The 27,600-nt window shown below is 33.5% G+C and overlaps 2 protein-coding genes across 6 annotated transcripts in view; both read left to right on the plus strand.

The window, feature by feature from the left end:
- LOC126889419 (probable phospholipid-transporting ATPase IM) overlaps positions 1-27,600 on the plus strand; it is a 534,973-nt gene that overhangs the window by 366,315 nt on the left and 141,058 nt on the right. For all 5 annotated transcript variants that reach the window (XM_050657714.1, XM_050657713.1, XM_050657712.1 and 2 more), the window contains one exon: positions 16,182-16,240. In XM_050657714.1, coding sequence (XP_050513671.1) covers positions 16,182-16,240 — 59 coding nt within the window. The remainder of the gene's footprint in view (positions 1-16,181; positions 16,241-27,600) is intronic.
- Positions 19,840-20,919, plus strand: LOC126889424 (uncharacterized). Its single transcript, XM_050657730.1, has 2 exons — positions 19,840-20,431; positions 20,491-20,919. The coding sequence occupies exons 1-2, from the start codon at positions 20,161-20,163 to the stop codon at positions 20,661-20,663; spliced, it is 444 nt and encodes a 147-aa protein (XP_050513687.1). The 5' UTR covers positions 19,840-20,160; the 3' UTR covers positions 20,664-20,919.

The raw sequence follows: 27,600 nt of genomic DNA on the forward strand, positions 1-27,600 counted from the left end.
GCGGAAAGAAAAATAGATGTATGTATTCTCACCGAAACCAAGAAAAAGGGAAAAGTAAAATGAAGAGATAGGAGAATATATTCATACCTACAGTGGAGTGAGCAAAGATAACAAATCTAAGAGAGAGTCTCTATTGCTATTCGAGAAAATCTTAAAAACAATATTAAATCATGGACTGAAGTAAATGAACAACTTCTAATACTGGAAATAAAAAAGAATGGGCACAATATCGTAATTGTCGGAGTGTATCCCCCAAATGAAGATGCAGATCCAGAAAGTAAAGACGATTTCTACGACAAGATGAATGAAATAATCTTTCAAGGTAAAGAAAACTGTGAAATATATGTAGGTACTAGGAGATTTAAACGGCAGAGTAGGTAGAGAAAAAAATAACAGAGTCGTAGGAAGATATGGGGATCAAATAACCAATGACAACGGAATGCGTCTTATAGAGATTTTTGTGAAACAATGTCTCTCAAAATTATGAATGGATTTTTTCAACATAGAGACATTCACAAATTTACATGGATACAACCTACTAGGAGTCTGCGCTCGATAATCGACTATGTAATCCAACGTCAAACTTCCCAGCTGAAAACCACTGACGTACAACACTGACAAGGGTATACCGTGGATCCGACCATCGTTTACTTATGGCCAACGGTGCCAATGGTGATAGTTAATTATCGCAAAAATAATAACACTCAGGTGCAGAATATAGAAAAGGGAAAATAAGTAATATCTTCTAACTATAACCTAGAAAGTTTAAAAGAAGATTCAACGAAATTTCTTTACAAATTACGACTGGCCACAAAATTACAAAATGTGAGACGAGAAAATATAACAGCCGAAGAATTATACCAGCAACTTAAAAAATACATTCATGAGGCTGCAAGTGAAGCTTTGGGGTATAAAGACAAAAATGAAACAAAAAATCAAGGATGGTGGTCGGAGATTTGCAAACGTTAGTAAACAAGATGAAAACTGCTTATCAGAAATGGATGTCAACAAGAAAGGAGGAAGATCACAAGAGATATACAGTATTAAATCGAGATGTAAAAAGAGAAGTAGTGAAAAGTAAAAAATGAGATGTGGGATCGAAAATGTGCAGAAGTGGATAGGTATATGGGTGGAGCAAGAGTTGGGCAAGCGTGGAAGGTGATAAAATCTCTCCGGATGGGAGGAAAGAAAAAATCTAACATAAAATTAATAGATCTAAAACAGTGGAAACACCATTATGAGATTTTACCGACAGAAGATAGATGTAAATTCCAAGAGATCGAAATGGAAGAAATATCCGAACATACACAAATAGTTGAGATAACAACCGGAGAGTTAAGCGAGGCCCTCAAAAGATCGAAAACGGTAAAGCAACCGGACCTGGAGACCTGGAGACATTCCAATTGAGTTGGTGAAGTACGGACCAAAAATATTACATGAAATGTTGGTTCAGCTATTTAATAAATGGTTAAACCCTGATGATTGGAACGTTGGATACATCAGCTCAATATACAAGAAAGGGGATAATTGGATATGCTCTAATTATAGTCCGTCTAGAAAGTATCCGGAATTTTATATTTTTCCTAATTTTAATAGATTTCCCTTTTGTAACATTTTAAGACAAAAGTAATGCATCAAGTAGGTTGTGCCGATAGTAGGTTATGGACAAAATCGCATGACAACACCATCTGTCAAATATTGTTGTTTGTAAACAGGCTTAAGATTTGTGAAATAATGTCGCAAGTAGAAAAAAGAAAAGTGGTGGAATATTTGTATAGAAAGGGTGTCCGAAACGTTAAAAAATTAGTGCAATTGACTGAACTCTGAAAAAGTGCAGTGTATGAGACAATAAAGAGGATAAAAAATGGCATAGATATGAGACATAGACCAGTTTCGGGTAGACCGCGTAAGATTCGCGGAAACCATTTAAATGCTTTAGTGGCTTTAGGAGGACAAAATCCGCGCCTAGGATTTCGAAAATTAGCGAACATATTTGGAAATCAACGAAAAATAAAAGTGTGCCCAGAAACTGTCCGCATGTTACTGAAAAAGCAAGGCTACATGTCAAGGAATCCAAAAAAAATCCCTACAATGACACCGCTGCAAATGCAACGAAAAATAGATTTTTGTCAACGTTTTCGAGAAGATAATTTTAATAACGTCTTTATATCTGATGAAAGTTGTTTCCAGCTTGGTGCAAATCATCTAAAAGTCCTATCAAGAGAAAATATTACCGTTCAAATTTCCAAATTTCGCACTAAAATAATGGTTTGTGGACCAATATCTCAGCATGGTGCTACACCTCTCTGTATAGGTAATGGTACTGATGATAGTGCGAAATATTGTGACATCCTAAATGGTTTTCTTCTTGAAACGGCTCATGTTTTATATCCAGAGGAGTGGCGTTTTTAGCAAGATAATGCAAGATGCCATATTTCTGCTTATATTCAAGCTTGGATGCAATAACACGAATTGGCAACAATTCCGTGGCCAGCAGCATCTCCAGATCTTAGCCCCATTGAAAACATATGGAGACTGATGAAGATTGAAGTGGAACGAGCAGCGTCACGAGGTAAAGAAGGTTTGATTCGGTCAGTTTTACAGGCCTGGAACACCATTACCGAAAATTATGGCCTTGATCTAGTTTCGGGTATACCTGGACGTTTAGTTAAGTGTTTAGATTTAAATGGAGGTTGTATAAGTAAATAAGATGAATTATTTGTTGAAATTTTATATTTTAAGTGATAGAAATAAATACCGTAAAATTATAATTCTGCTTTCTTTTTTCCGGATATTTTCTAGACGGACTAAGTATATATAGGAATAACTGTTACCAGCTCAGTAGGGGGTTGTACGGTCGAATAATAAGAGAAAGAATGGAATCAGAATACGAAGACGTGGATTTCGTGCAGGAAGATCGTGCACTGATAATATATTCGTTCATACCAATAACAATAATATGCACTTAATTTGTAAAATCTCTAAGAAAATTTTTGTTTATCTACTGCCTAAATGGAATACAATTGGCTGCCTAAATGGAATACTTTGGAGCTCCGAAATAGGAATACAACGAAAATACAATATCTATGAAACACTTATTAAAATCAGCCTACTTTACGGAGCAGAAACTTGGAGAATAACCGAGAACAACAGGAAAAAATTGGAAGCTGTAGAAATGGATGTGTTTAGAAGATCGTTAGGTATATTCCGTAGGGAAAGAGTTCGAAATGAGAAGTAAGACGACGAATTGGAATAGATGATTACTTAACAACAGACATTGAGAGGAAACAGTTGATTTGGTATGGCCATGTTCAAAGAATGGAAGACACAAGATTGCCCAAAAGTACGGCCCTGAATGACCTAACGAAAGGTGTGTTTATTTCTGGTCTCAACAAAATGGCAAATTTTGTGCAGAAAAAGTAATAGTTTATTTATAAATAGTTCAGTGACAAGTTTATTAGATACCAGTAAGTGCATCCATCGTATTATTTTTATTTAACATAACGTGGTAAACCAGTTTTGGCTAATTCTTATTTAATAACATCGATAAGGTAGGATATAAGCTACAATTTATTCCAGTTTTGTTACTGGTTTAATTACATGCTTAATTACTGGTCAGGTCCGTATTAGTTTTGAACACATGTCTCGTGTTAAATTTAAAAATGGAACCTAACATTCAGAGTCTCTCTGACTCGCAACATGAACAACAACCGCAAACAAATACCAATAAAACCTATTCATTAGCAACTTCTTCTTCTTTTCCGTCGAAACTGCAAGCGATTGTCTTCAGCGCCTTAGAAAATACGAAGCTGCAAGATTACTTAATTCCGTTGGGCAATCTAATTCAACCAAAAAATATTATATTTTCGTCTCGATTGTCGAACAATCGGATATGTATGTACCTCTCAAGCAAACAACTGGTGGACGAATTTATGCAAAAGCACGGACAAATAAAAATCGAGAATAATATTGTACAAGCTAGAAGACTGATTTCTCCAGCCGAACGTATTGTTTTGTCAAACGTATGTCCCAGTATACCACACAGTTTGTTAACTGATTATTTACAAAAAATAGGACTTAATCTTCTCTCCCCAGTCACCTTCCTAAAAATCAGTTCTAATCTTCCTGAATACAATCATATTTTGAGCTTCAGAAGACAAATTTACGTTAGTCCTCACAATATCTCCTTACCCGACTCATTCCTTTTAGACTTCGATAATACAACATATCGAATTTTCTTAGAAACTATGGCCTGTTATACCTGCAAAAAGGCTGGACACATCGCCACAAACTGTCCCGATAAAATGGAATCACTAGCAAATTCAAATAACAGTCAACCAATCTCTTCTCCCTTATCCGAAACTATGCCTCAACCTACAGCTACAATTCTATCTCACGAACAAATTCCTATCGAAGAAAGCTCCGCAAATAATCTAAACAATCCTAATATAGAAGAAAGTCAAGAAGATAGCACCATGGACACCTCCATAGCCATTAATGTCGACCTTCAGTCGAAACGTAGTATCAGCGAGGTTCTCACTTCTCCAGAAACAAGTCATACAGAAAAACCCTTTACTGTACCTACATCTAAACCTAAAGCCAAGAAGATTAAAAGCGACGAGGAGCATGTAACATCAAAATCATCAAAATCATATGACCTTGAACCTGTCAAAAATTTTATCCAAAATCGTTCGACCCCTTTTGTCCTCAATTATGACCAACTGAACCTTCTTATTAGCAATATTACTGGAGCGAAAAATCCTATTGATATTATTATTCAAGATTTTACTCCCGACCTAATGCAATTACACGATATGTTAACTGAAGTTTATACACAATTGAAAAACAGATCATTCAAACGCTTTATCACCACTCTCAGAAAGAAAATCTTACGACACTTGGGTAACGAGCTCTCTGAATCCGAGAGCGAGTCATCTCAGGTTAGCCAGTAAACTTACATTTTCATATAATAAAATTCACTAAGCTACTGGAGTAGAATATAGATAAATTTTTCCATCGACTACCAACCTTTCAAACACTTACTTCTGAATTTTCTATTGCGGTTTTATCTGCTAAGCTCTATGCAGTGCTCAAAGCTATCATGCATATGAATTCTAATGGCATTTCTGATTCAGTTAAGATTCACTAAGCGCTCTTCAAACCCTTAAACAGATCTATCCGCAATGTCCTATTGAGAAACACATAAATTCGAACTGATGCAGGCTCAAGAAAACGCTAGAAGAATCAGATTTTTATAGATACCATTCCACATTGGCATTACAGGCAACGAAAAATCCAACCAGTGCGCGAGTGAAATTGCCGTATGTGCTAATATAGAAAAGATGAGTGCCGAAATACCGCGAGTGATATAAAAGCTTACATTAAGAATCGTGTTTTGTGCAAGTGGATATACCTAATGTATAAGTAATTTATTGGGCACTAATTACTCAATGGACAATATTGTAACATTTCTGAAATCCATAGGAATATTTTATAGAATTTACCTTTGTATTCTGTAGCCGCCGCTAATCACCATTAAGGTGGATGCGGCTATACTTTCTAAATTAAAAAAAAAAAAAAGATTGCCCAAAAAGATTATGCAGTGGGTACCACCAAACCCCAAAAAACGAGGAAGACCCAAAAATACATGAAAGAAAGGGGTAACCAAAGCAATGAGTACAAGGGATCTTAGAGATGGCCAATGGGATGATAGAAGGACGTGGAAGTTAGGCATCGGACAACGTCGAAAGACGTTCTAAAACCGATACATACATACATCTACTGCCTTTTATTGAACGAACTTTTATCGAAGTTTTATTAAATTTTCACCCGTTTCAAACTTTTCAAGTGAAACGAATGGTCCCACTGCTCTTGCTGTCCGTTCTTTACCACTCATTATTAATTTTATTTAACCCTCCGTTAGGCGCGTGGTCTACAATCGTAGACCACTCTCCTTTAAGTGGTCGCAAATTGCATAAAACTGCACATACGCCCCCATCCCACTTAGTAGCTGTCACTAATACTTCCAACTTACTCTTCAGTTTGTTAAACGCCGCCGATCTGTTTGCATTATTTTTTTACCATTATTCAAAGAGTACTGGTCTACAACCGTAGACCACGCGACTAAGCGCGTTCCAGTTTTTAGTTGTATATATAAAGCTAATATGTAGCCTGCTGTGTATATAAAGCTAATAACATAAATGAAAATGTTTCAAGAAGCGACTTCATTGAAAACTTAGCATGGGAACTAATCAAACAGCAAATTGAATGTGGATCAACTATGCCTTCCCTGCTAAGAGAACTTAGACGACGAGCTCGCGTACTGCTCGAAGTTCAAGAAGTCGTACCCCCTTCTCCTAATATTTCAACAAATTACGTGGGACGATGTTGTATTTGTGCATGAATTTGCAATATGTCAACAAGAAGGGCATGCCAAAGATGTGACACATTTGCATTCAAGGATCATTTTGGGGATATTTGCACTGAATGTTTGACGGACTAAAATTGTGCCACTTTGACCATTTAATAGTTTTGTTATTTTTTTACTTTTCAGTTCTATTCTTTATTATTTATCCCTATTGGTTATTCTATAAGTTCAAAGATAAAAAATATTTGTGTTTTTTTAATAAATTGAGCTTATTTTTGTGACCATTTTCATTTACTTGCTAGTAAAGACCCAAAAAATCATGACCTCGTTTTTAATTTTACCACTGTCAAAATGAGAAAAGCCAAGGAACAAAACATATCTAATATCAAAGTGCGAACATAAATAAACATGTTATTAACGACTAATTTGTTAATTTTGTCAAAATCCGGTATTATACGACAAAAAACTATTGGTCTACAATCGTAGACCACGCGCCTAAGCTTGTCAGCAATAACGACGCGCCTAACGTAGGGTTAAGGTCTTGTTAGCGGTTAGCATAATCATCAAGTGCACTTCTCGGGAACATTATTAAACGACTCCCTTGGGTGCAGCTATATTTTACCATCTTGTATATTCCGCTTCAAAAATTATATTTAATCTTTTATTTAAGATTAAGTAAAGTAAACTTTGCAAAGATCAATTTAGTCGTCGTGGTTCATTTAGTTCAGAATGAGCTGCATGCTAAGTATTAAAACTTTTAGTTAGAAGTGGCTGACATCTTTGCTGAAAGAAAAATAAATTTTAAGATAGTTTGAATCGTAATTGATATAGTTTAAGTTCCAGCTAATATTTTTTATAAATACAAAATAGTTTAATCAATAAAGGGATGAATCGATTTAACACGACAATACCTACAAACAAAACTAAAAGTATACATACATAGGAAGGAACTAAACAAATCAATTACAAATGAACAAATAAATCAAGTACTATATGGTGTTCCATATCAGGTATTACATGTCGGTTTATAATGTTCTCCGCCTTTTCCGACTTCCAATCGTCCGATTGCTCAGTTAATTGTCTATTCCTTCGCTACAACTTTTTCTTGGTCTACCTCGTTTTCTCTTTCCTTCTATAGTTGCCATGTTAGTATTTCTTTTGGTATTCGTTGTTCATCCATTCTTTGTATATGTCGGAACCAGATAAGTTGTTTTGTTGATAAGTTGATGATTTTGTTGATGAATTTTGCCAAAACAAAAACAATGACAAACACACAAGATAATAGAAACGTAATACTAAACGACACCACAATACAAGCGGTTAATGATTATATATATTTGGGACAGATAATAAAAATAAATAAGGAAAACCAAACAGCGGAGGTAAAAGGAATGGTCCGATTAGCCTGAGCAGGATTTAGGAAATTAAAATGGGTCTTAAAGAATAAAAAAATACAACAATATGTACTTAAAAACAAGAGTGTTTGACCAGTGCATACACCCAATTCTCACATACCCATGCCAAACTTGGACCTTGACCAAAACAAACATGGAAAAAATAATGAAGACGCAAAGAGCCATGGAGAGAGCAATGTTAGGAGTAAAAGACAAAAAGAAAAACAACTGCGTAAGACATAAAACAAAAGTCAAAGACGCAAACATATAGCCAAGCTAAAATGGAGCTTCGCAGGTCATAACGCCAGACAAACGGACAATAGGTGGAATACATACAACAATGGAGAACATGGACAGAAAAGAGACCAAGAGAACAACCCCAGATGAGATGGGGAGACGACATTAAAAAGATAGGAGGAACGCACTGGAAACATAAAGCACTATACAGAAGCGAATGGAGGAAACTGGGGAACGCCTATGTTTAAAATTGGACGAATTAAAGGGCAAAAGAAGGACAAGACGAAGTTGATAAGCCATCTGTGATTGTTTGTTGAATTGCTGATGATAAATTCTTATTGCTATTGCTAGTAGCACAATTTTGTTATGCTTACTCTCTTAGCACAAAAACCATATTAATCAGCTCCTAATTAGAAAAATTCAGACTAGTAATGGTAACAAAACAACTGGAACTATATAATATCAAATGTTTAAGCAAAAGTATCATAGCCAACTATATGTAAAGTAGAATATTGTATGTTTTTATTAATATTTTACGCATCAGCAACCTTAACTACGCAAGTACAGTACAACCTGCCATATCCGGACCTCCCCATATCCGGACAGTTCTGCGCCGTCCGGATCTACCGAAATCTACCGAGAAAGGCAGTCCTGCTGTTGGACAACGCACACGCACCCTCTCATCCCGACCCAAAAGAACTAAAAGATGGCGAAATAATTTATTATAGAATCTCTAAAACGTGTCTATCGACGAAAGATATTGACGGCGTTGATTACTGGAATGTATGAAGGAGAAAACGTCTCAGAGACTATAAAAGACGTGGTCTTGATATCCGGATTTTTTTATATCCGGATTGGTCTGTTGCCACATTGATCCGGATATGGCAGGTGATCTCATCCAATATTAATAAATTAAGGATCAGTCTAGATTTTTTTTAGAGTATTTTTTTTTCGAATATTTATTTTTGATTGAATATTTTCACGGCCACCTAATAAATTTCACGTAATTTTTGTTGCAATTAATGTTTGGCTTAAAGAATTACGAATATAAAACATTCCGAGAAAACACTCATTCCGAGTTTCGACCAACCCTGTATACTAAAATTAAACATTTCGCTATATTAATAATGTTTAACAATAGTAGACTCTATTAAAAATCTTTTGAACATAAATAGAAATTTTGATGTCAAATCACTACAATTCTACAAGGTGTGAATGTTGCTACGAAGTTAACAAAAAACGTAATTATCTTTAAAACTGCATCGTATATTATCACAAAACCCTATGTTTTATGTATGAAGACATCGAGGAGAATCCAAAAATGTAAAAATATACAGGGTGTTCCATTTAAAAAACATAAGTTTGTGTCACCCTGTCAATACGGGTGGTCCTGTATATTTGAAAATATTTTTAAGGTATAGTCCTATCTGTGCCCCAACTTTTACCTAATTAACTTTTTTTCGTATCTTTTACGACAAACGGGTAATTTTACTATCTCGCACTAATGCCCCACCCTGTATATAAGGAATATTTATAGTCTGTAATTGGACATTTTAGACAACTATTAAAACAGCAAATTAACATTTTATTTGTAATTCCTGCCCTTGTACATTCATAGCAAAATTTTGCATGGAATGGAGTATTGTTTCGTTAATTGCCCTGTCGCTCCTTTTTCATTTTGAAGCATTTTTCATTTTCTCTATGTTGCATTCTGTTAAGTTGGCAATTTACTTTTGTTTGTCTGTCGCCAGCAATTTGTTACAATAGGGATGACTTTCATTTTTCTAATTTTCGATTCCATACGGGACGTCGCGCGTCGTTGTCAACTTCAATGAATACATATTTGACAGTTCAGTTATTTTCTTCAAAATACGGGGGCAATATTGAGCTTATTTGAAGCAATGAATGTAATTGTGATTAAAATTAAAATATGTATTGTTTTGATTCTACTTATTTTCTTTATGTAAGCATTTAAAATTACACTTACATTTATTTTTAATTATTATTATATAACAAATCTTTTATTGGGCTAGCTCAAATTAATAAATTATCTCAGGGTTTTACGTCATCCAATCACAGAAATGCAAAACCAATACTCAGAGAAAACTCATGGAAAAATAAAATTCAAATGTAAAATATAACCGTATATTAACAAAAATTGATTATGCCAAAGAAATCAAACACAAATTTTAATAATAGAATAAAACTGTAAAACAAACAAGCTATGAAATGATTATGCACAATAAATGTAAACGAATATGAAAACTACCGCAAATTATTCTAAAATACAAAGTTACCCAGTATAGATGCCAAAATGAATTATAACTGGTAAACAAAAGTCAATTTAAAAAAATTACGAAATTAAAAATGAATAACCATTTTCAATTTCGTTGCAAAACGAAAATACAGCCGAACCATATTCCAGTCCAATCAGAGAGTGCTGCAAGCACCTCTACCGGTTTCGAAACTTATTAGTCTCTCATCAGGAGGCACATATGCTGCTCTCCCTGATCCAACCAAAACAAACCCCAGCGTGCAGTCCCGAATTGCAACGAACGAAATGGCATAGATGCCCTAGCGGCAACTGCTAGCAAAAGACTAAGTTTTCACTCTAATGGCATATAACATATCCCACCAGAATGAAAACAATGGGAACCTTCTCTGGTTACACCTCCGAGGCTTCTACAATTTGCAAGCCATACGGATGCTGAGACTAATGATTACGACTTTCGATTACGAAATTGTTTATGTAAAAGTTTATGTCCAATTACACTGGACTCTTTATGTAGGCGTCGGTCGATGAAACCAAAGGAAACCGAAATCCTCGCAACAGATAATATTGATAGAGAGATATTATAAAAGTTTGAATACAACAAGTACACCTGCTATCACTTGTCACTGAATTTAATGTTAACTTAAAAAAAAACTTTTACTTAGTACTTTTTGTTTACGGGTGCCTATAAGGCTTTGATTAACGAAGACCGACACCTTTTTTTAAACACAAACTGCTCCTTTTGGCTATCGGGAATACACTGCCTCTTCTTTCTTTGCCAAAAAACTGTCTTGCTCAACTTCCCCTTCCATCAATTACATTCCTTCAGTTATATTGGTCCAAACACATATCCCTACTACGTCCTATATTAACGCTTCCAAATTTTCCAGTCCTCAGTACTTTTACCACTTTCTCGGAAATCTAAAATCCCGGCTTTTTTCAAATGTTTCTCATAACTCCGACAACAAAAACGTCTTATAATCGCTTTCGAGTACTAATTGTTCTTAGAAGTACTTTCTATCAAATCTACCCGCACTGATAAAATTGTAAACATTTGTCCAAAGATCATAGAATTATTTTACCATTGTTAAACTAAATTACTGGGTAATTTCAATCGGTACCTATTTTACATGGTGAATACAAAAAATTAAATATTTTAAAATCGAACTATGTATTTTAACGTAATACAAATTGACAAAATTTATGCATACAAATTATTATACTTTGGATAGTTAGATTTTCTTCTTCTTTTTCTTCCTCTCTGCCTTTATTTATTTATGACAGTATATTAGTTAAAATGATTTAAATAAAATTCCTGTACGATATATTTTTGGATAACAGTTATGTACTTGTACACATAATCGCGTAAATTATTCATTAATTTAATTAATAAGATTATTTTTTCACTATCTAAACTTGAGGGCATAGAAATCGGCCCACTTAAAAATTTGGTCATTTTTGATATCTCGAATTTTCTAAACCTGTTATCCGATTTAAATGATTTTTTTAAATATGTTATAGCCTTACTCTAACAATGCCGCTGTAATAATATTGTTGTTAAGCAGGTAAATTTTCATTGTATACCGGGTGTACGAATCAAACTTTGTTTTTTTCTCAGAGTTCGCATTACCCTGTGGAATATTCTAGCATTTACAAAATACTGAAATGAAAACCCAGCTATAGCATCATGTTTTCTTAACATTCTGTTATGTTGGACCTTTAAAAAGTTAGGTACTTTAACAACTAGCCATGTTTTTCATGAAAAATAATGACAGTTTGCTTTATAATCGTATGTCCGCAAATGCTTCGTTTCCGAGATATTGGGTATTGAAATTTTTCTTACAAACTGACGATTTATTTATCGCTGTACTTAAACTGCCGTCAAACGGTCGTGCACTATAATGCCGTTAACAGCTATGACATCATTCTTATGATTCGTTTGACGCCATTTTCTTCGGCTGCCGTTCGCTTGGAGGCTGGCCATCTTAGTATTAATTTCTGATAAAGAATATATTAATATTAGAAGATTTTCTTATAAACGAAAAAGAAAACAAAGTGAAGTATTAAAACGTATTTTAATTATGGGTAATGATAAATACATAATAAAATTAGTCTTTATTTATTGTAAAACCTGTTGTAAACTAAGCAAAAAAATTAATTATAGAAATTGAATGCTTTCTTTGGAATGGAACCCTTGATCTATTTGAAAATGTTTTGGGGTCCTTTTCTTTTTCTTTGGTAGTCCTATTGCTGGCAGGCCCTGTACTTTTGGGCGTCCTTGTTTCTTTACTGCCACTGGCCTTTTAATTGTCGACAAAGCAACATCGTTCACTTGAAGAGTTTGGTGAGTAATAGGAAGTTCATTTTCTGGACTTGACTCTTGTATATTCCCCTCCACGTTATCTACCCTACTTATCTCTTGACGAACCACCTCACCACACAAGCTTATTTTCACTTTCAAATACAACTTCATCATTACTTTCAATAATAACTTGCGTGTCATTTTCAAATAAAACTTCATCATTACTTTCAATAATAACTTAAGTGTCAGTTTCAAATACAACTTCATCATTACTGTCAATAATAACTTGCGTGTCATTTTCGTCTGTAAGATCTATAGGTGTAAGTTGAACAGCAGTATCATTAATTGGCCCACAGTGTTTTGAGATGTTTTAATAGAGTAAACATTTGCTCAAATAACATGCCCGTACGTTGTGCAGCTAAATCTGCTAGTTCATTGCATAACAAAAGACATTTTTTTCTTCTTTGTGCATAGGAACTTGGTGGTCGATACCCTTATGTGGTCAATGATATAGACATATTAGTTAGATCTACTTGGTAACTCATATTCTGTCGATTCGTTTTCTTCAATCAAAGACGTTAATGTTCTTTGGTTATTTTTATAATAGTCCATTGTCCATCTATGATTTAGGATCATTTTATCAAAAAGCTCTAATTGCAAATGCCGCGCCGTCTCAATATAAAAATATGCTTGCAAGATAAAATCATTGAATCATAGATTATACAGTTGCACGAAGAAACGGAAGTATTTGTGAAACCCTGACTATCGGTAATGATGTAATCACCGTCTGCAAAAATTGTAATATCTCTGATTTGTTTAGAATTACGAATTTCTCTTAAAACATGCTTCGAGGCTTCACGTGTGAGCAATGTAAGATATTTTTTTTTCATCAGAATCTTCCGGAAACATATCGACGGGTTTCTTTAAAATACCATAAACTGCCTTATGATCCCTCTCTGTCTCTAAACTTGAAATAATTGTAAACGAGCTGTGTATAAACTGTTAATAGATTCCAAGCGGTTATTTGTCTTATTTAAAAAATCGTCAACTAGTGCATTAACTCACCACGTGTATATATGCTGAACTGCAAGTGAAAGCGAACGGCACAACGGCAGCCGAAGAAAATGCCGTCAAACGCATTATACGAATGACGTCATAGCTGTTAACGGCATTATAGTACAAGACCGTTTGACGGCAGTTTAAGTACAGCGTTTATTTATTGCTTTAAAACCGGTTGATATATGCAAATGAAATTTGGTGGGTTTTAAGACGTAGTTATTGCACATTTTTCGACATACAATAAAATTTAGAGTTTAATATTCGCCATTGGCGCGCATACGTGTAATATGACCGATCATATTACCCGTATGCACTCCAATGGTGCATTTATAATTCTTAATTGTATGTCAAAAAATTCGCAATAAACCTAATAAAGGGCCTAGACGGGTAAGATGATGAAAAATGCCCCCAACTTGATTCGAATTCCATATAGGTCACTGTTTAGAACATAATATAGAGAAACTCACTTTCTGAAATTTTTAGCCCCTAGGTCGCTACGTGACCCACCTAGAGCCTAATTAGGCTTTTTATGTTTTTATTTTTTATCTCAGCCCCATCGAGAGCTAGCGAAAAACTTTAAATAAAAAAGTTGTAGGTTTCAAAAAGTTCTGTATGAAAAATTTTATTTTAATTTTTGGCGGGAAATTTAAATTTTAAACCATTTTAAAATTTTAAATGAGTATAAAAAAATAACTAAGACATTCGGTCTCACGAAAAAATATATAACGTGTATTTTTGCATAATATGTCAAACTGAATTTTTTCAGCTTTTTAAAATTGGTGAAACGTACTTTTAAAAATAAAACCGCATTTTTTCACTTCTTTTTTTTTCGCTTTTTGAAGAAAACAAAATTTTACACATTTTTACGACTTTGCCGAAACTACTGGCAACATTGTAATAAAATTTGGCGGGTTTTAAGAGGTAATTATTGTGCATTTTTGACATACAATTAAGAATTTTATATTCATCATTGGCGCGCATGCGGGTAATGGTCTGAACTTTTTAAAGAAAAAAGATAGTACGCCACTGACATATTTCAAAATAACATCATTTTTGAATTTCTCGTTCAATTTGTGACAAAAAATCTATCTTCCCATTTTTTCATACGACGCGCCATTTTTATGCAAAAAATAAAACATCTTAACCCTTACAAAGTAACTGAAGTTACCAAAAAAAAATTTTTCGGACAGAACTTTTTGAAACCTACAACTTTTTTATTTAAAGTTTTTCACTAGTTTTCGATGCGGCTGAGATAAAAGATAAAAACATAAAAAGCGTAATTAGGCTCTAGGCGGGTCACGTGACCACCTAGGGGGCTAAAAATTTCAGAAACTGAGTTTCTCTATATGTGTTAAACGGTGATATAGAATTCGAATCGAGTTGGGGGCATTTTTCATCATCTTACCCGGCTAGGCCCTTTCATTTTCATATCTCAACTGGTTTTAGAGCAATAAATAAATCGTCAGTTTGTAAGAAAAAATTCAACATCCCGTATATCGGAAACGAAGCATTTGCGGACATATGTTTATAAAACAAGCGGTCATTATTTTTTCATGCAGAATTACCCCTTAAAGTTTGTCGCACTTATTTAGAAACACCCTGTACTGATGAAGAACATGGCTAGTTGTTAAAGTAGGTACCTAACTTTTTTATTATCCAACATAAGCGAATGAATCAAAAAACAGACGGTTAAGAAAACCCGAAGCTCTGGTTGGGCTTTAATTTCAGTATTTTATAAATGCTAGAATCTTCAACAGCGTGATGATGCGAACTTTGAGAAAAAGACACAGTTTGATTCGTACACCCGGTATACAATGAAAATTTACTTGTTTAGCAACAATATTATTACATTGATATTGTTAAAGAATAAGGCTATATATAACATATTGAAAAAATCACTTAAATCGGACAACAGGTTTAGGAAATTTAAGACATTAAAAATGACCAAATTTTTAAGTGGGCAGATTTCTATGCACGCAAGTTTATGGATTCAGTGACTACAATAATTTATATACTATACAATAAAAACTAATAACCGAGAAAAGTGATAGTCTTTTTAATAATATACTGTTATTATGGAACGAGTAGATAAATTTTGAACATATTTAACAACTTAAATCGTTGTTTACATGCATTGCATCGCTTACTTATTGGAATTTAGTATGGTAAATTTCACATTTATATAGTTTGGAACCCAAAACTTTTTTTATTGCTTAATGTGTTTTTAATGTTTTTAATGGAACTTATTTCTAAATTAATAATATTATTGCGATTTCTTGCCATATCACTGTTTACTTTCAAAAGTATTTAGCATTTGAACGAAAAACGATATTTTGATTTCTAGAAAACGAATAAAATTGTTTGTAATAGTCTTGTGACTAATAAATTAGATGCAATGTATTGAAGAAATGAACAAATGTTTTCAAGGAATTTTCATGGCTAAATAGGTTTATTGAATTTATTGTTAGGTTGTTAAAAAAATCAAAATCCTCAGTATAAAAACAAAATAGACAGTTTCTCTCTTTATTAATATTTTCTTTCTCTTTTCAGATAATCAGAGAAGAATTCACGCAAATGACAGAGTTTTTAACTCTCAATTTCGTTATGCTGTAAGTAACTCCCTATTTTTTTCTGTTATTTTTGCACAGTTAGTCTCTAATAATAGCATCTGTACTTATTAAATGCATGAATTTCAGAAATAAAGAACGAAAAAGCTCATCGTGTTGAGTTCTCTAAAGACTGAAGTTTGCGAGGTCCAGTTTTTACGTAGTCTGCACGTGTGGACAACGTACGGTGTACCGTCTTTTTGTTCCGTCATGCCTGCACAGTTTTGGACTGCACAGGCAAGAAGTTGTGTGTAGCCGGCCCATTAGAATAAACAAAAAGTTTCTTTTGAATGAGATATTTAAAATTAAAAATCACACTAAATTTTTTTTCACCCCTGTAACTTATTAAAACAAACATTATACATTATAGAAAAAACAAATATTATAGAAGTTTCCAGGGACTTTCTACCCTCGATAATAACGTAATCTTTCATTATGCGTTTAAATTTTTCAAAAATACTTATTAGTTTTCTCAGTATTCAAAAAAAATGAATACATTTAAAACACATTGAACATTTTGACAGGCGACATTTTGCGCCTATGCCCTTAATAACTTTTAATAACAATTATCAAATATGAATCAACGTATTGTGTAAATATTGCCTTAACAATATTTAGTCGGATGCATATACAGCTGTCATGTTTGGGATATTGCCAGTTTTTTCATTAAAAACTTCTCATTCGGTGATTCATGAATAAATTTTAAAACAACTTTTCTAGATAGAACTATAGATTTTTATGCCACGTATCTACTTGACACTTCTCTCAACTCACATATGTTAATATTCTTATTAAACCTTGCATTATTTGGACAGATATTTCTACATTTAATTTATAGTCTCTATCGTGGGAGTCTCGAGATTTTAAAGCTTTCGTACATTTTGTATTTTAGGCCAGTAAAGAACAAAACTGTTGAAAATGTCGTATAAAGATACAGAAAAGCTACACAAATGTTATATTGAATCAGGTTCTGAGGTTCTTTGACCATGATATTCTTCTTCTTCCTGAACCTCGGTTCCATCACCATTCCAGGTCCACAATTCAACACCATTCCAAGATAGAAAAGACGTAGCATCGCAGATTTCTTACTTGTATACCAAGAAAGAGGTTGTGGTTATTGAAGAAGGCCCTCCGGTTGAATGGTGCAGCCTGAAAAGCAAAAGAATTCACTATGACAATAATTTCGTCTCAGAAAACTAAAACAATAGTAATCAGTAAAGAACCAATTAGATTGATATCAGTATTGAACAAGTCATCATCATCATCAACATCATTGAACCTGGATATATCCACTGCTGGCTGGATATAGGTCTCCATCAATATTTTCCATGTATTTCTGAACATTGAACAAGTAATGGAAATAAAATACCTTGACATGACCTTGAAAAGAGGACAATGTAACGTACAATGTATAAACGAATGGACACTAGATAGAAAAAAAAGAATGGAATAACCACATAAAGCAGAATGGGTGAGACACGTGTGGTCAAAATAGCAAGAGATAAATCACCAATCGGTAAAAGTATCGGTAGACCTAGTAAAATATGGTGTGACAACCTTCCATAGAGGCATATATCCGCCAATAAACAAGCAGAATTGGATATAAAGAGGAAAAGCAGACGAAGATTTCAAATCTATCCAAATATTGACCAAATCGTTTAGCACTAGTTGTTATATTTTCTTCTAATAGTTATTTATGATAGAAGTGTTAAAAGTACAATTTTAAGGCTCGCATGTGAAGGTTTGCAGAATGAGCGAAGCGAATTCTGCAATTCACATAAGTGCCTTAAAAATGTACTTTTAACACGTATATCATACAATATTTGTACCATTGTTGACTTAATTGTTTACGGAAGTATTGAAGCATCTGTCAGACGTCTGTTAGTTTTTTAAAACGCGGTTGTGGATTTTTCGTTAAAATGCAAGAAAATATCGTAGAAAAAGATCAATTTCAAGATATAGAGGTAGCGGCCAGTCGAGCTATCCTGGATTTGTTGCCGAGGAAATCCAGAATGCAATATGATATCGCTTATAATAATTTTGAGAATTGGTGTGAAGCGAAAGGCGTTTCTGTGGTATCATCTTTGTGGTCGAATTATTCGATGATCAAATCTGTGCTACGGATAAATAGCGACGTAGATATCAGCAAATATTTTAAGCTTATCGCGTATTTAAAGCGTCAAGCAGAAGGTTACCGGCAAAAAAATCAAAAATCTTGACTAGAGACCAAATTGACCAGTTTTTGAAGTGTGCATTAGATGATGAGTATCTTCTGATGAAAGTAGCTGTGATTGTGGGAATATTTGGTGCCTGTTGCAGGGAGGAGCTTTGTCAGTGGACTATTTACGATGTGGAAGATATGGGTACTTCATTACTGATTAAAATATAAGATACTAAAACCAATGTTTCACGAAGTTTCACTATTATTGAAAAAATCTATTTGGATATTTATCGAAAATATGCGGCTCTTCGACTGGCAAATGTCGGACATCGGCGATTTTTTCTGAAGTACCTGAAAGGTAAATGTACCAGAAATCCGATTGGAATTAATTCGTTTGGAAAAATTCCTGCTGCTATAGCAAGATTTCTGGAAGTTCCAAATCCGATCTTTTATACGGGGCATTGTTTTCGTCGCTCTTCAGCTACCTTACTTGCCGATGCTGGCGCAAATTTGACGACAATTAAGCGTCATGGGGGTGGAGATCTTCTACCGTTGCTGAGGGGTACATCGAGGATTCTTTGGAAAATAAGAATTTGATTGCCCGAAATCTGCTACCGGTGCAGCGAACATCACCAAGAACATCCGAAGATATTGTGGCCTCAACTTCTATTGGAAATTCAGTTATTTCTACTCATTCCGCCTTAACCATGGAAAATGGAAAACTGCAGTGCAAGAAATTCATTTTTCAAATTGCGCAAATTAATGTTATTAAATGAAATATAAATATTTTGACGTTTGCTTTCAAAATTTGACATTTCATTTTTAACTGCAGTGCCTTAAAAATTTTAAAGCGCCTAGTGCTTTAAAGTGACATTTTTAAGGCTCCTATGGAGTGCTAAAAATTGCATTTTTAACACGTTTGTAGAAAAAATACATTAATTAATTTACGTAGTGTCCTTGTACCTATTTGGCGATATTTTCATTCTGCCGTTTTTGTTTCGGAATATTTCGTATTTATGAACGTATAATAAAAAATTACGGTTATTTTTAGGTGGAAGGGACTATTTTTAAATTCGTACAGTTGGAACACGCATTTCTCGCGGGAGGCGATATGAAAACAGATCAATTAAAAACGTTACCGTATACACGGCGATTTTTATCTCTTTTGTTAGGCCGGTACTTAAATATAACTACATATCACTAAAAATCAATTTATGCTCCGATAAAGTTTTTAACAGATACATTCAAAATTGCAATACAGTGGTAGGGGAGCCAAGTATGCTAAATTTGCAGTCACTCGAGCGTTATGGGGACCTATTGGGTTGTGATTATTAAGACCTAAAGCCAAAAAAAGTTAAGCAAAATTTTCCATTTTAGTGGGAACTTTCCATTTTTTAATTTAATTTTCCATTTCCACCAATCGTTTTTTCCGATTAACACGTTAAGCCCCATGTGTACCACACTGGCACACACTCTAGTTTTATCTGGGACCGTGTGTACCTATCAGGCCACAGCGAAGTGTCGTGTTCCTAATGCCGTGGCTCGTCGAGGATCGCATTTGCCGTGCTTTCTTATGTATAAATGTGTGTAAACGGTCTGTGGTAAACAAAATCAGAGGTTGGTCCGTTAAACCACGTGTTCACAAACAGGTTAGGTTATAATTTCTAACATGCTTCAGTCAGTATCGGTTCGAACGTCTAACGAGGCTAACACTATTTTCTCTTCAGTTTTTTGTTAAAAAGTGGAACTAAAAAATAAGATAATGTTCCGTAAAGGACTATCGGAAGACGAACTTCGCAGACTTGCTGAGGAGAGTGACTTTAGTGATAGTAGTATGTCTGAAAGTACGTTTTATGATTCTGATGCCGATCCAGTGTACAATGAAAATGTTACTGATGGTTCTTCAGACTCATACAGTAGTGAATATGAGTCTCGTAGAAAAAAAGCTAAAATTTGCAAACAAACACAAAATTGCAAAGAATTTACTGCAGGTTCTAGTTCTAACCAAAAGGAGGCTGATACAAGAAGGATAGGTAAATTATTTAAGAATGCACAAATTCGGTTTGTATTTTACTTTTTTTTTGCTTTGTAGAAAAAGCTGAATCTGCAAACGTTAGCCTGGAAGCTGTTATTGACGATGTATCAAGAAATAAAATAACTGCAGGTCCTAGTTGTATCCAAAAGGAGGCTGATACAAGAAGGATAGGTAAGTTATTTAGGAATGCACAAATTCTGTTTGTAGTTTACTTTTTTTTTGCTTTGTAGAAAAAGCTGAATCTGCAAACGTTAGCCTGGAAGCTGTTATTGACGATGTTGTATCAAGAAATAAAATAACATGGAGCGATGTGCCAAATCCAGATGATCTCAATAAGTTCGAACTATCATTTACTTCAGGAATAAATCAGGAAGAACTCGCAAAACTTACAGACCACAAACCAATAGATTTCTACCTACTGTTTATCGACCGTCAAGTGCAAGATTTGTTGGTTACTGAAACTAATAAATACGCCGAACAAACCATAATCGCTGGTATTGTAAATGAGTCAATAACGAAACATTCGCTTATGAGTAACTGGAGACCAATTGACAGAAAAGAATTGCTTCGATTTTTGGCTCTCATTATTTGGATGGGGTTAGACAGAAAACCGAAACTCAGAAATTATTGGAGTAACAATTTACTTTACAAAAATGAAGTTTCTAAAATGTGTGAAATAAGTAGAAGTCGATTTGAAATATTATTACACTTCTTTCACATTTCAGATAACGAGAGCTGCCCACCTGGAAACAGACTCTACAAAATTTCTCCTCTTGTACAAATACTAAATGAAAAGTTTCAGAAAATGTGTACTCCTAGAGAATCGTTATGTATTGACGAAACTATGGTGCCATTTCGTGGTAGAGTTAGTTTTTTGCAATACATTCCTGGAAAAAGACACAAATATGGAGTCAAATTGTTTAAACTTTGCGTCGTAGATGGATATACGTACGCCGTTAAAGTGTACGGTGGAAAAGAGATGCAACCATCTGAAAAGTCGTTAGCATCCAGAGTGGTGATGGAACTTATGCAACCGCTTCTAGATACAGGCAGAAGTTTATATACTGATAATTTTTATACGAGTGTTGACTTGGCTCATGATTTAAATAATAGGAAAACCCATTTAGTCGGAACATTACGTTCCAATAGGAAACATAATCCCAAAGCGGTAGTCAATGCAAAATTAAAAAGAGGTGACATGAAGTATCTACAGAGTAATACAAAAGTTGTTATCGGAAAATGGAAAGATAAACGGGACGTTTTGTTTTTAACGACCAAGGATATTCCTTTGATGATAGATGTTCAAACAAAACGTGGACCTGTTCCCAAACCATCGACCATTGTTGACTATAATTCTGCAAAATCTTTTATCGATGTGTCGGATCAAAAGGCTGCATATAATTCCCCTGTTCGACGAAGTATGAAGTGGTATCGTAAATTGGCTGTGGAATTACTAACAAATACCGCACTTGTGAACTCTTTAGTTCTCTACAAATCTGTTACTGGCAAACATCTCTCAATTACTGAGTTCCGTGAACAGATTGTTCAAAGTCTTTTAATGCCTCAAACAACTTCTGAAAACTCTTTAACAACTTCTGAAAACTCTTTAACAACTTCTGAAAACTCTTTAACAACTCTGCATACGTTGGACGAGAAAGAGAAAAGGGGAAGGTGTTCAGCATGTTACAAGAACTTTTCGAACCGTGAAGGAAGAGCATCAGCGATGAAGAATGCCAAAAGGGTATACACTTTTTGTCCGGCATGTGCCGTTAATACCGCATATATGTGTGTTAAGTGTTTTGTGAATATTCATACATGTTCTTTGAAAAAATAAATTGTTTTTGTATTTTTAAACTTAAAATATCTTAGGGAGAAGGTATTTGATTATCTTCCTGGTGTGAGCCAATATGGCACACATGGTCCACATTAAAACAAATTACAAAAATAATTATAAATAGACCGTGTGTACCCTGTTGGTACATGCTGTTTTTTTACTTAAAAAATGTATTTTGTTTTTATTTTAGAATAGAAATAAATAGTTATACCCATTCTTATTTCAAAATTATTAAAAAAATGTTCCGGTCTGACAGAAAAATTATGTCATGATGGTCCGGGGCTTAACGTGTTAAAGCGCCATCTATCCATAATTCGAAAAAATATGTTGAATAAAAGTTGCTTATTTTTACGTAAAGAATCCAAATTTGCAATAAAAATTTGGGGGTCCCATTTAAGATTTTAAAGTAACCGCCCACCCCACTTCCGTGGGGGGTCGTGTTTGGTACCATTCGATAGATTTTTCAAAATCTTTTAAAAATGCATTTTGCAGTTTGTCGATCTGATGTTCATTTTGCGAAATGTCGCGGGGTTTGTATTTAAAATTTAAAATTTATCCCCCACCCCTCCCCGGGGGGGTCATGTTTAGTACCATTCGATGGATTTTTAAAAAATATTGAAGACGTATTTTTTAGTTTTTCGATCTGACGTTCATTTCGCGAAATATTCGCTTTTTTTGTGAAATTTTTTTGACTCGCCCATTTCCTAACGTCCCGCTCAAATCGTCAGATTTTTGAAATATACATAATATACTCCGGGCTAATTAGCAAAATTCATGGAAAAGTTACGTACCGGCAGTTTTATTGCTGGAATCGAATTATAAGATCCTATATATTAATAATATAGGTATGCAAAGTCCGCAGATAGTGTGCTACTTTTTTTATAAACAAAATCCAAAACAAAAACTCCGAAGATTTTAACTTTACATCAAAAACACCCAAATAAAAATTCATCGCAATTAAATTCTGCATAGAGATATGTTTTTCCCGATTTGCTCCGACGAAAATTTTCCTCGGAAAATGCGGGTTTTCCCAACAAAATCTCCAATTTTCAAATAAAGTTTTAGGTAAGTAATTATTAATCAATAATTAAATAACTTAATGACATCAAAGCTCTCTTGGTATAGATTGTAATTCCAGAAACCGGTGAAAATTAAACGAATATTTTATCAACAATTCAATTGTTAATTAACAATATACGATCGCACTAATTACCAAAATAATCATGATACATTGATCAAACTTATAAAGATTATAAAGATGAGATGCTTATTTAATATTTTATAGACAAAATATAAATTTTTCGTTTTTTGCATAATCTTTAAATTTTGAAAAAAAAATAGTTATAATACGCTGGTCTAATTAGTAAAGTACAAAGAAAGGTTATTTACCAGCAATTTTATTGCTGGAATCGAATATTATGATCCTATATGCTCTTTGGCTACTTTTTTTATTAACAAAATGGCGCCCCCAAATCGTGTTTTTTTCAATTATTGGTCTATTCGCGAACTCAATCGACTATAGGTGGCAGTGCAGTTGCATGAAAATGGCCGGTGTAATTGGGATATCGTATTTTTCTATAATTAATATTGTTATTGATGTAATTAATTAATATAAATAAATTATTTATTAAATAAACACATCCGACAAACTTTCAAACGACGTTCATACATAGGTTAACGGATGATTGGTTTATATTTTCATCCCAATTCCTCTAGTTCCAAATAAGCGGCAGCACCCTCGCTTGAGCTCGCGAATAACTCCGAAGATTTTAACTTTACACATAAAACACTCAAATAAAAATTCACCCCAATTTAATTCTACATAGAGGAATGTTTTTCCCGATGTGCTCCGACGAAAATTTACCTCGGAAAATGTGGGTTTTCCCATCAAAATCTCGAATTTTCAAATAAATTTTTTGGGCAAGTAATTATTTATCAATAATTAAAGAACTTGGTGAAATAAAAGCTTTCTTGGTATAGATTATAACTGCAGAAGCCGGTGAAAATTAAACGAATATTTTAGCAACAATTCAATTGTTAATTAACAATTTACAGTCGCAATAAAAACCAAAATAATCATGAGACATTGATCAAACTTAGAAAGATTATAAAGATGTGATGCCTATTTAATATTTTGTCGACAAAATATAAATTTTTTAAAGTTATACTTTTAGGAGCGATTGAGAGTAAAATTTCATAATTCTGCGCGCATGCGCACACAGACAGTATGGTATAAACATTATACGGGATCTGATTGGGTGTTAATCATCTGTCAATAATTGTTCAATATGGAGATTTTGGATAAACAAATTAATGTTGTGTATATTAGTTTTTATTGTTGTGATGGCAGAGAAAATGCAAGTTTATAATATTGTAGTGACTTTTTAAATAGTTTTTAAAAGCGACAGGTACGTAATAATTGTAAATGTTTCAGTATCCTAATAAAAAATTTCATAGGTAGGAGCTACCTATTTGGACAATTTAAAAAGAACCTACTAAAATAGTATGTAATGCTTTGATTTACATAATTTGATTACCATCAAAATTTCTATCAATATTCACCTAATATATTGTTTTCTTACTCGTATGTTTTGTTGTATTCTAATATTTCTTTCAATTCTAAATAATTTCAATTCAAAATCAAAATAATTTGGTTAAATTCAGAACCGTCAAAAGTTTAATCCGTTTAGTTAGTTGATCTTCGCACATGATGACACATGGTCTCAGTGGGTAAAAGTTTAAGGTGAATGAATTTCAATACTAACTGCGCTGATAAGCGGGTTCGAACCCCAATGGAAACTTTTATTTTTTTTATACATTGTATGATTGTAAGTTTATTATATAATTCTTTTTTCAGAAAATACCTTAACGTCAACCAAATACCTATCGTGTTATTTGCGTACACGTTATCGTGTACCTAGACACAGCGAAATATAACCATATTAAAAACTAATGCAAATGATGATAATTCATGAACCTTGTGGTTTTAACTGTCGGTTCTCTGAAAAAGCCGTTTAGTTGAGACAGAAAAAGTAATACTGCAATAATTTTTGTCACGTAGCTGCAAGAACTATATTCCGAAGTTAATTCTGAGAAAATTTGCATAAAAATAGCTAATAATTTGGAATTTAAAGTTTGATTGATTTTTTGACAAGGTAGTGGTGTCAGAATTTGAATTGCTGTCGGCTTTTGAAAGTCAGGTATTTTAATAAAATCTTTTATAAATTATAATTCTAATAGCCTAAATTAAAACACTTTAATAGAATAATTAAAAAAAATTTTAAATAAATAAAGCAAACTAGTTTTAAAAATGGGGGACACGTCTGGGGGTGATAGGCCCCCAGATTTAAATTTAATCGAAAAAAATGATAACTTTGATGTTCCAATGACTACAAATACGAGTTATATAGGCAATCTAAGTAATAATAATAATTTAAGAAATAACAAAAAACAAATAATTGTGACTGATAAAAAAGAAAGTATAAATTTAAATAACATCCCATCTAGATATGATATTTATGATAAAGGTCCGTTTGAAGTCTATATAGAATCCAATAATGAAAATTTGAATATCGGGAAATATAACTATTTGGCCATAGCTAGAGAAATCTATGATCTAAAATTAAACGAAATCTTTAAAACTCATAAAAAGGGGATAAATAGAATTAGTGTGGAATTTAAAAACAGAAAAGCGGCAAATGATTTTTTGGATTCAAATACGTTAAAAGATAAAGGATATGACTTGTTCATCCCTAATAAGAATGTAACCTGTAAAGGTATTGTAAAATTTATCAATAGAGACTTCACAGAGGATACCCTGTTGAAATACTCAGAACCCAATACAAAAAATTGTAAAATTATTCATGTCAAACGTTTTAATAGAAGAATTAAGCAAAAAATGGATGAGATATCTCAACAGGGCAGCCAAAGTGAGGAGGTGGTTACACTTCTCCCAACTGGAACTGTTTGTTATACCTTTACAGGGACTACTTTACCGAGGGGAGTATTGATCTGCGGTATAGAACATAGAGTCTTGCCATATATAATGCCAGTGATACAGTGTTATAACTGCTTAAATTACGGGCACACCAAAAATCTGTGCAAAACAAAAAATAGTAAATGCATTAATTGTACTAAAATACATGAACCAAATGAAACGTGTGTTATGAAATGTATTCACTGTAACAGTATTGAGCATAATAGCATAAGCCATCAATGTCCTGAATTTATGAGACAAAAAAAAAATTAGAGAGATGATGTCTTTAGAAAATCTATCTTTTTTTGAGGCTTCTGAAAAAATTCCAAAAACAAAAAACAATAATTTCATTAACCATCCGAGTGATTTCCCTGCCTTTCAAGGCACTAAAAACCTGGAACCACAAAGTATCCCATTAAACTCTAGACGAACGACACACGTCAGTAATCAACAAAAATCCAGCACTTATAGTGTCACACTTAAAGGAAATAAAAGGCGAGCACAAGATAATGGGACATACGATAAAGATCTACACAACGAGAATATATTAAACCCCAATGGTAGGTTGCCATCCACTTCCTCCATGGCATATAGTACCCCAAATTCACCAAATTTTAATAAAACCAATAATCAAACCTCTGAAAATGTTTTCAGAGAAAGCTCTCAGTCCCTTCAAGATATTATGAATATGGCTAGTAAATTAAATAATTCAGACAGAGAACATGTTCTCAATTTTATTGCACAAATTTGTAATTTTAAAAGCATAGGCTCACCTACGTTTGACACAGGCTATTTAGATATTAACTCATCACCCCCCATCATTTTATGGATCAAAATAAAAATAAAACATTCCAAATGCAAGGCTGTTTCACTCTCATGCAGTGGAACATTAGAAGTATTAAACCAAATTATGATAATTTAAAAATCTTCATTAAAGAACTTAAACCAGATGTAATCTTATTAAATGAAACATGGACAAATAACACGTATATATTAAATATAAAAAACTATTTCATATACAGGGAAGATAGATATGATGGATATGGTGGCATTATGATCCTAATTAAAGATAGTTTTGAACACACTAGTATACGAGTGAGCAACTCTGACAGAACATCAAATATGCAGGTGATAGGTATAAACTTACCAAAATTTGACCTAAATATAATTAATATCTACAACCCTTCAGGTCAGCAAATAAAACAATCAACATGGAATAATATTAAAAAAGATTTTCGCAAACCTTATATAATCATGGGAGACTTAAATGCACATGATCAGGTATGGGGATGTGCTGGTAACAACCATAATGGGAAAATAATAATGGAATTCGTTGATGAAGAACAATTAGTTATAA

Source organism: Diabrotica virgifera, chromosome 8 (genome assembly GCF_917563875.1).
Source record: "Diabrotica virgifera virgifera chromosome 8, PGI_DIABVI_V3a".
NCBI lineage: Eukaryota > Metazoa > Arthropoda > Insecta > Coleoptera > Chrysomelidae > Diabrotica > Diabrotica virgifera.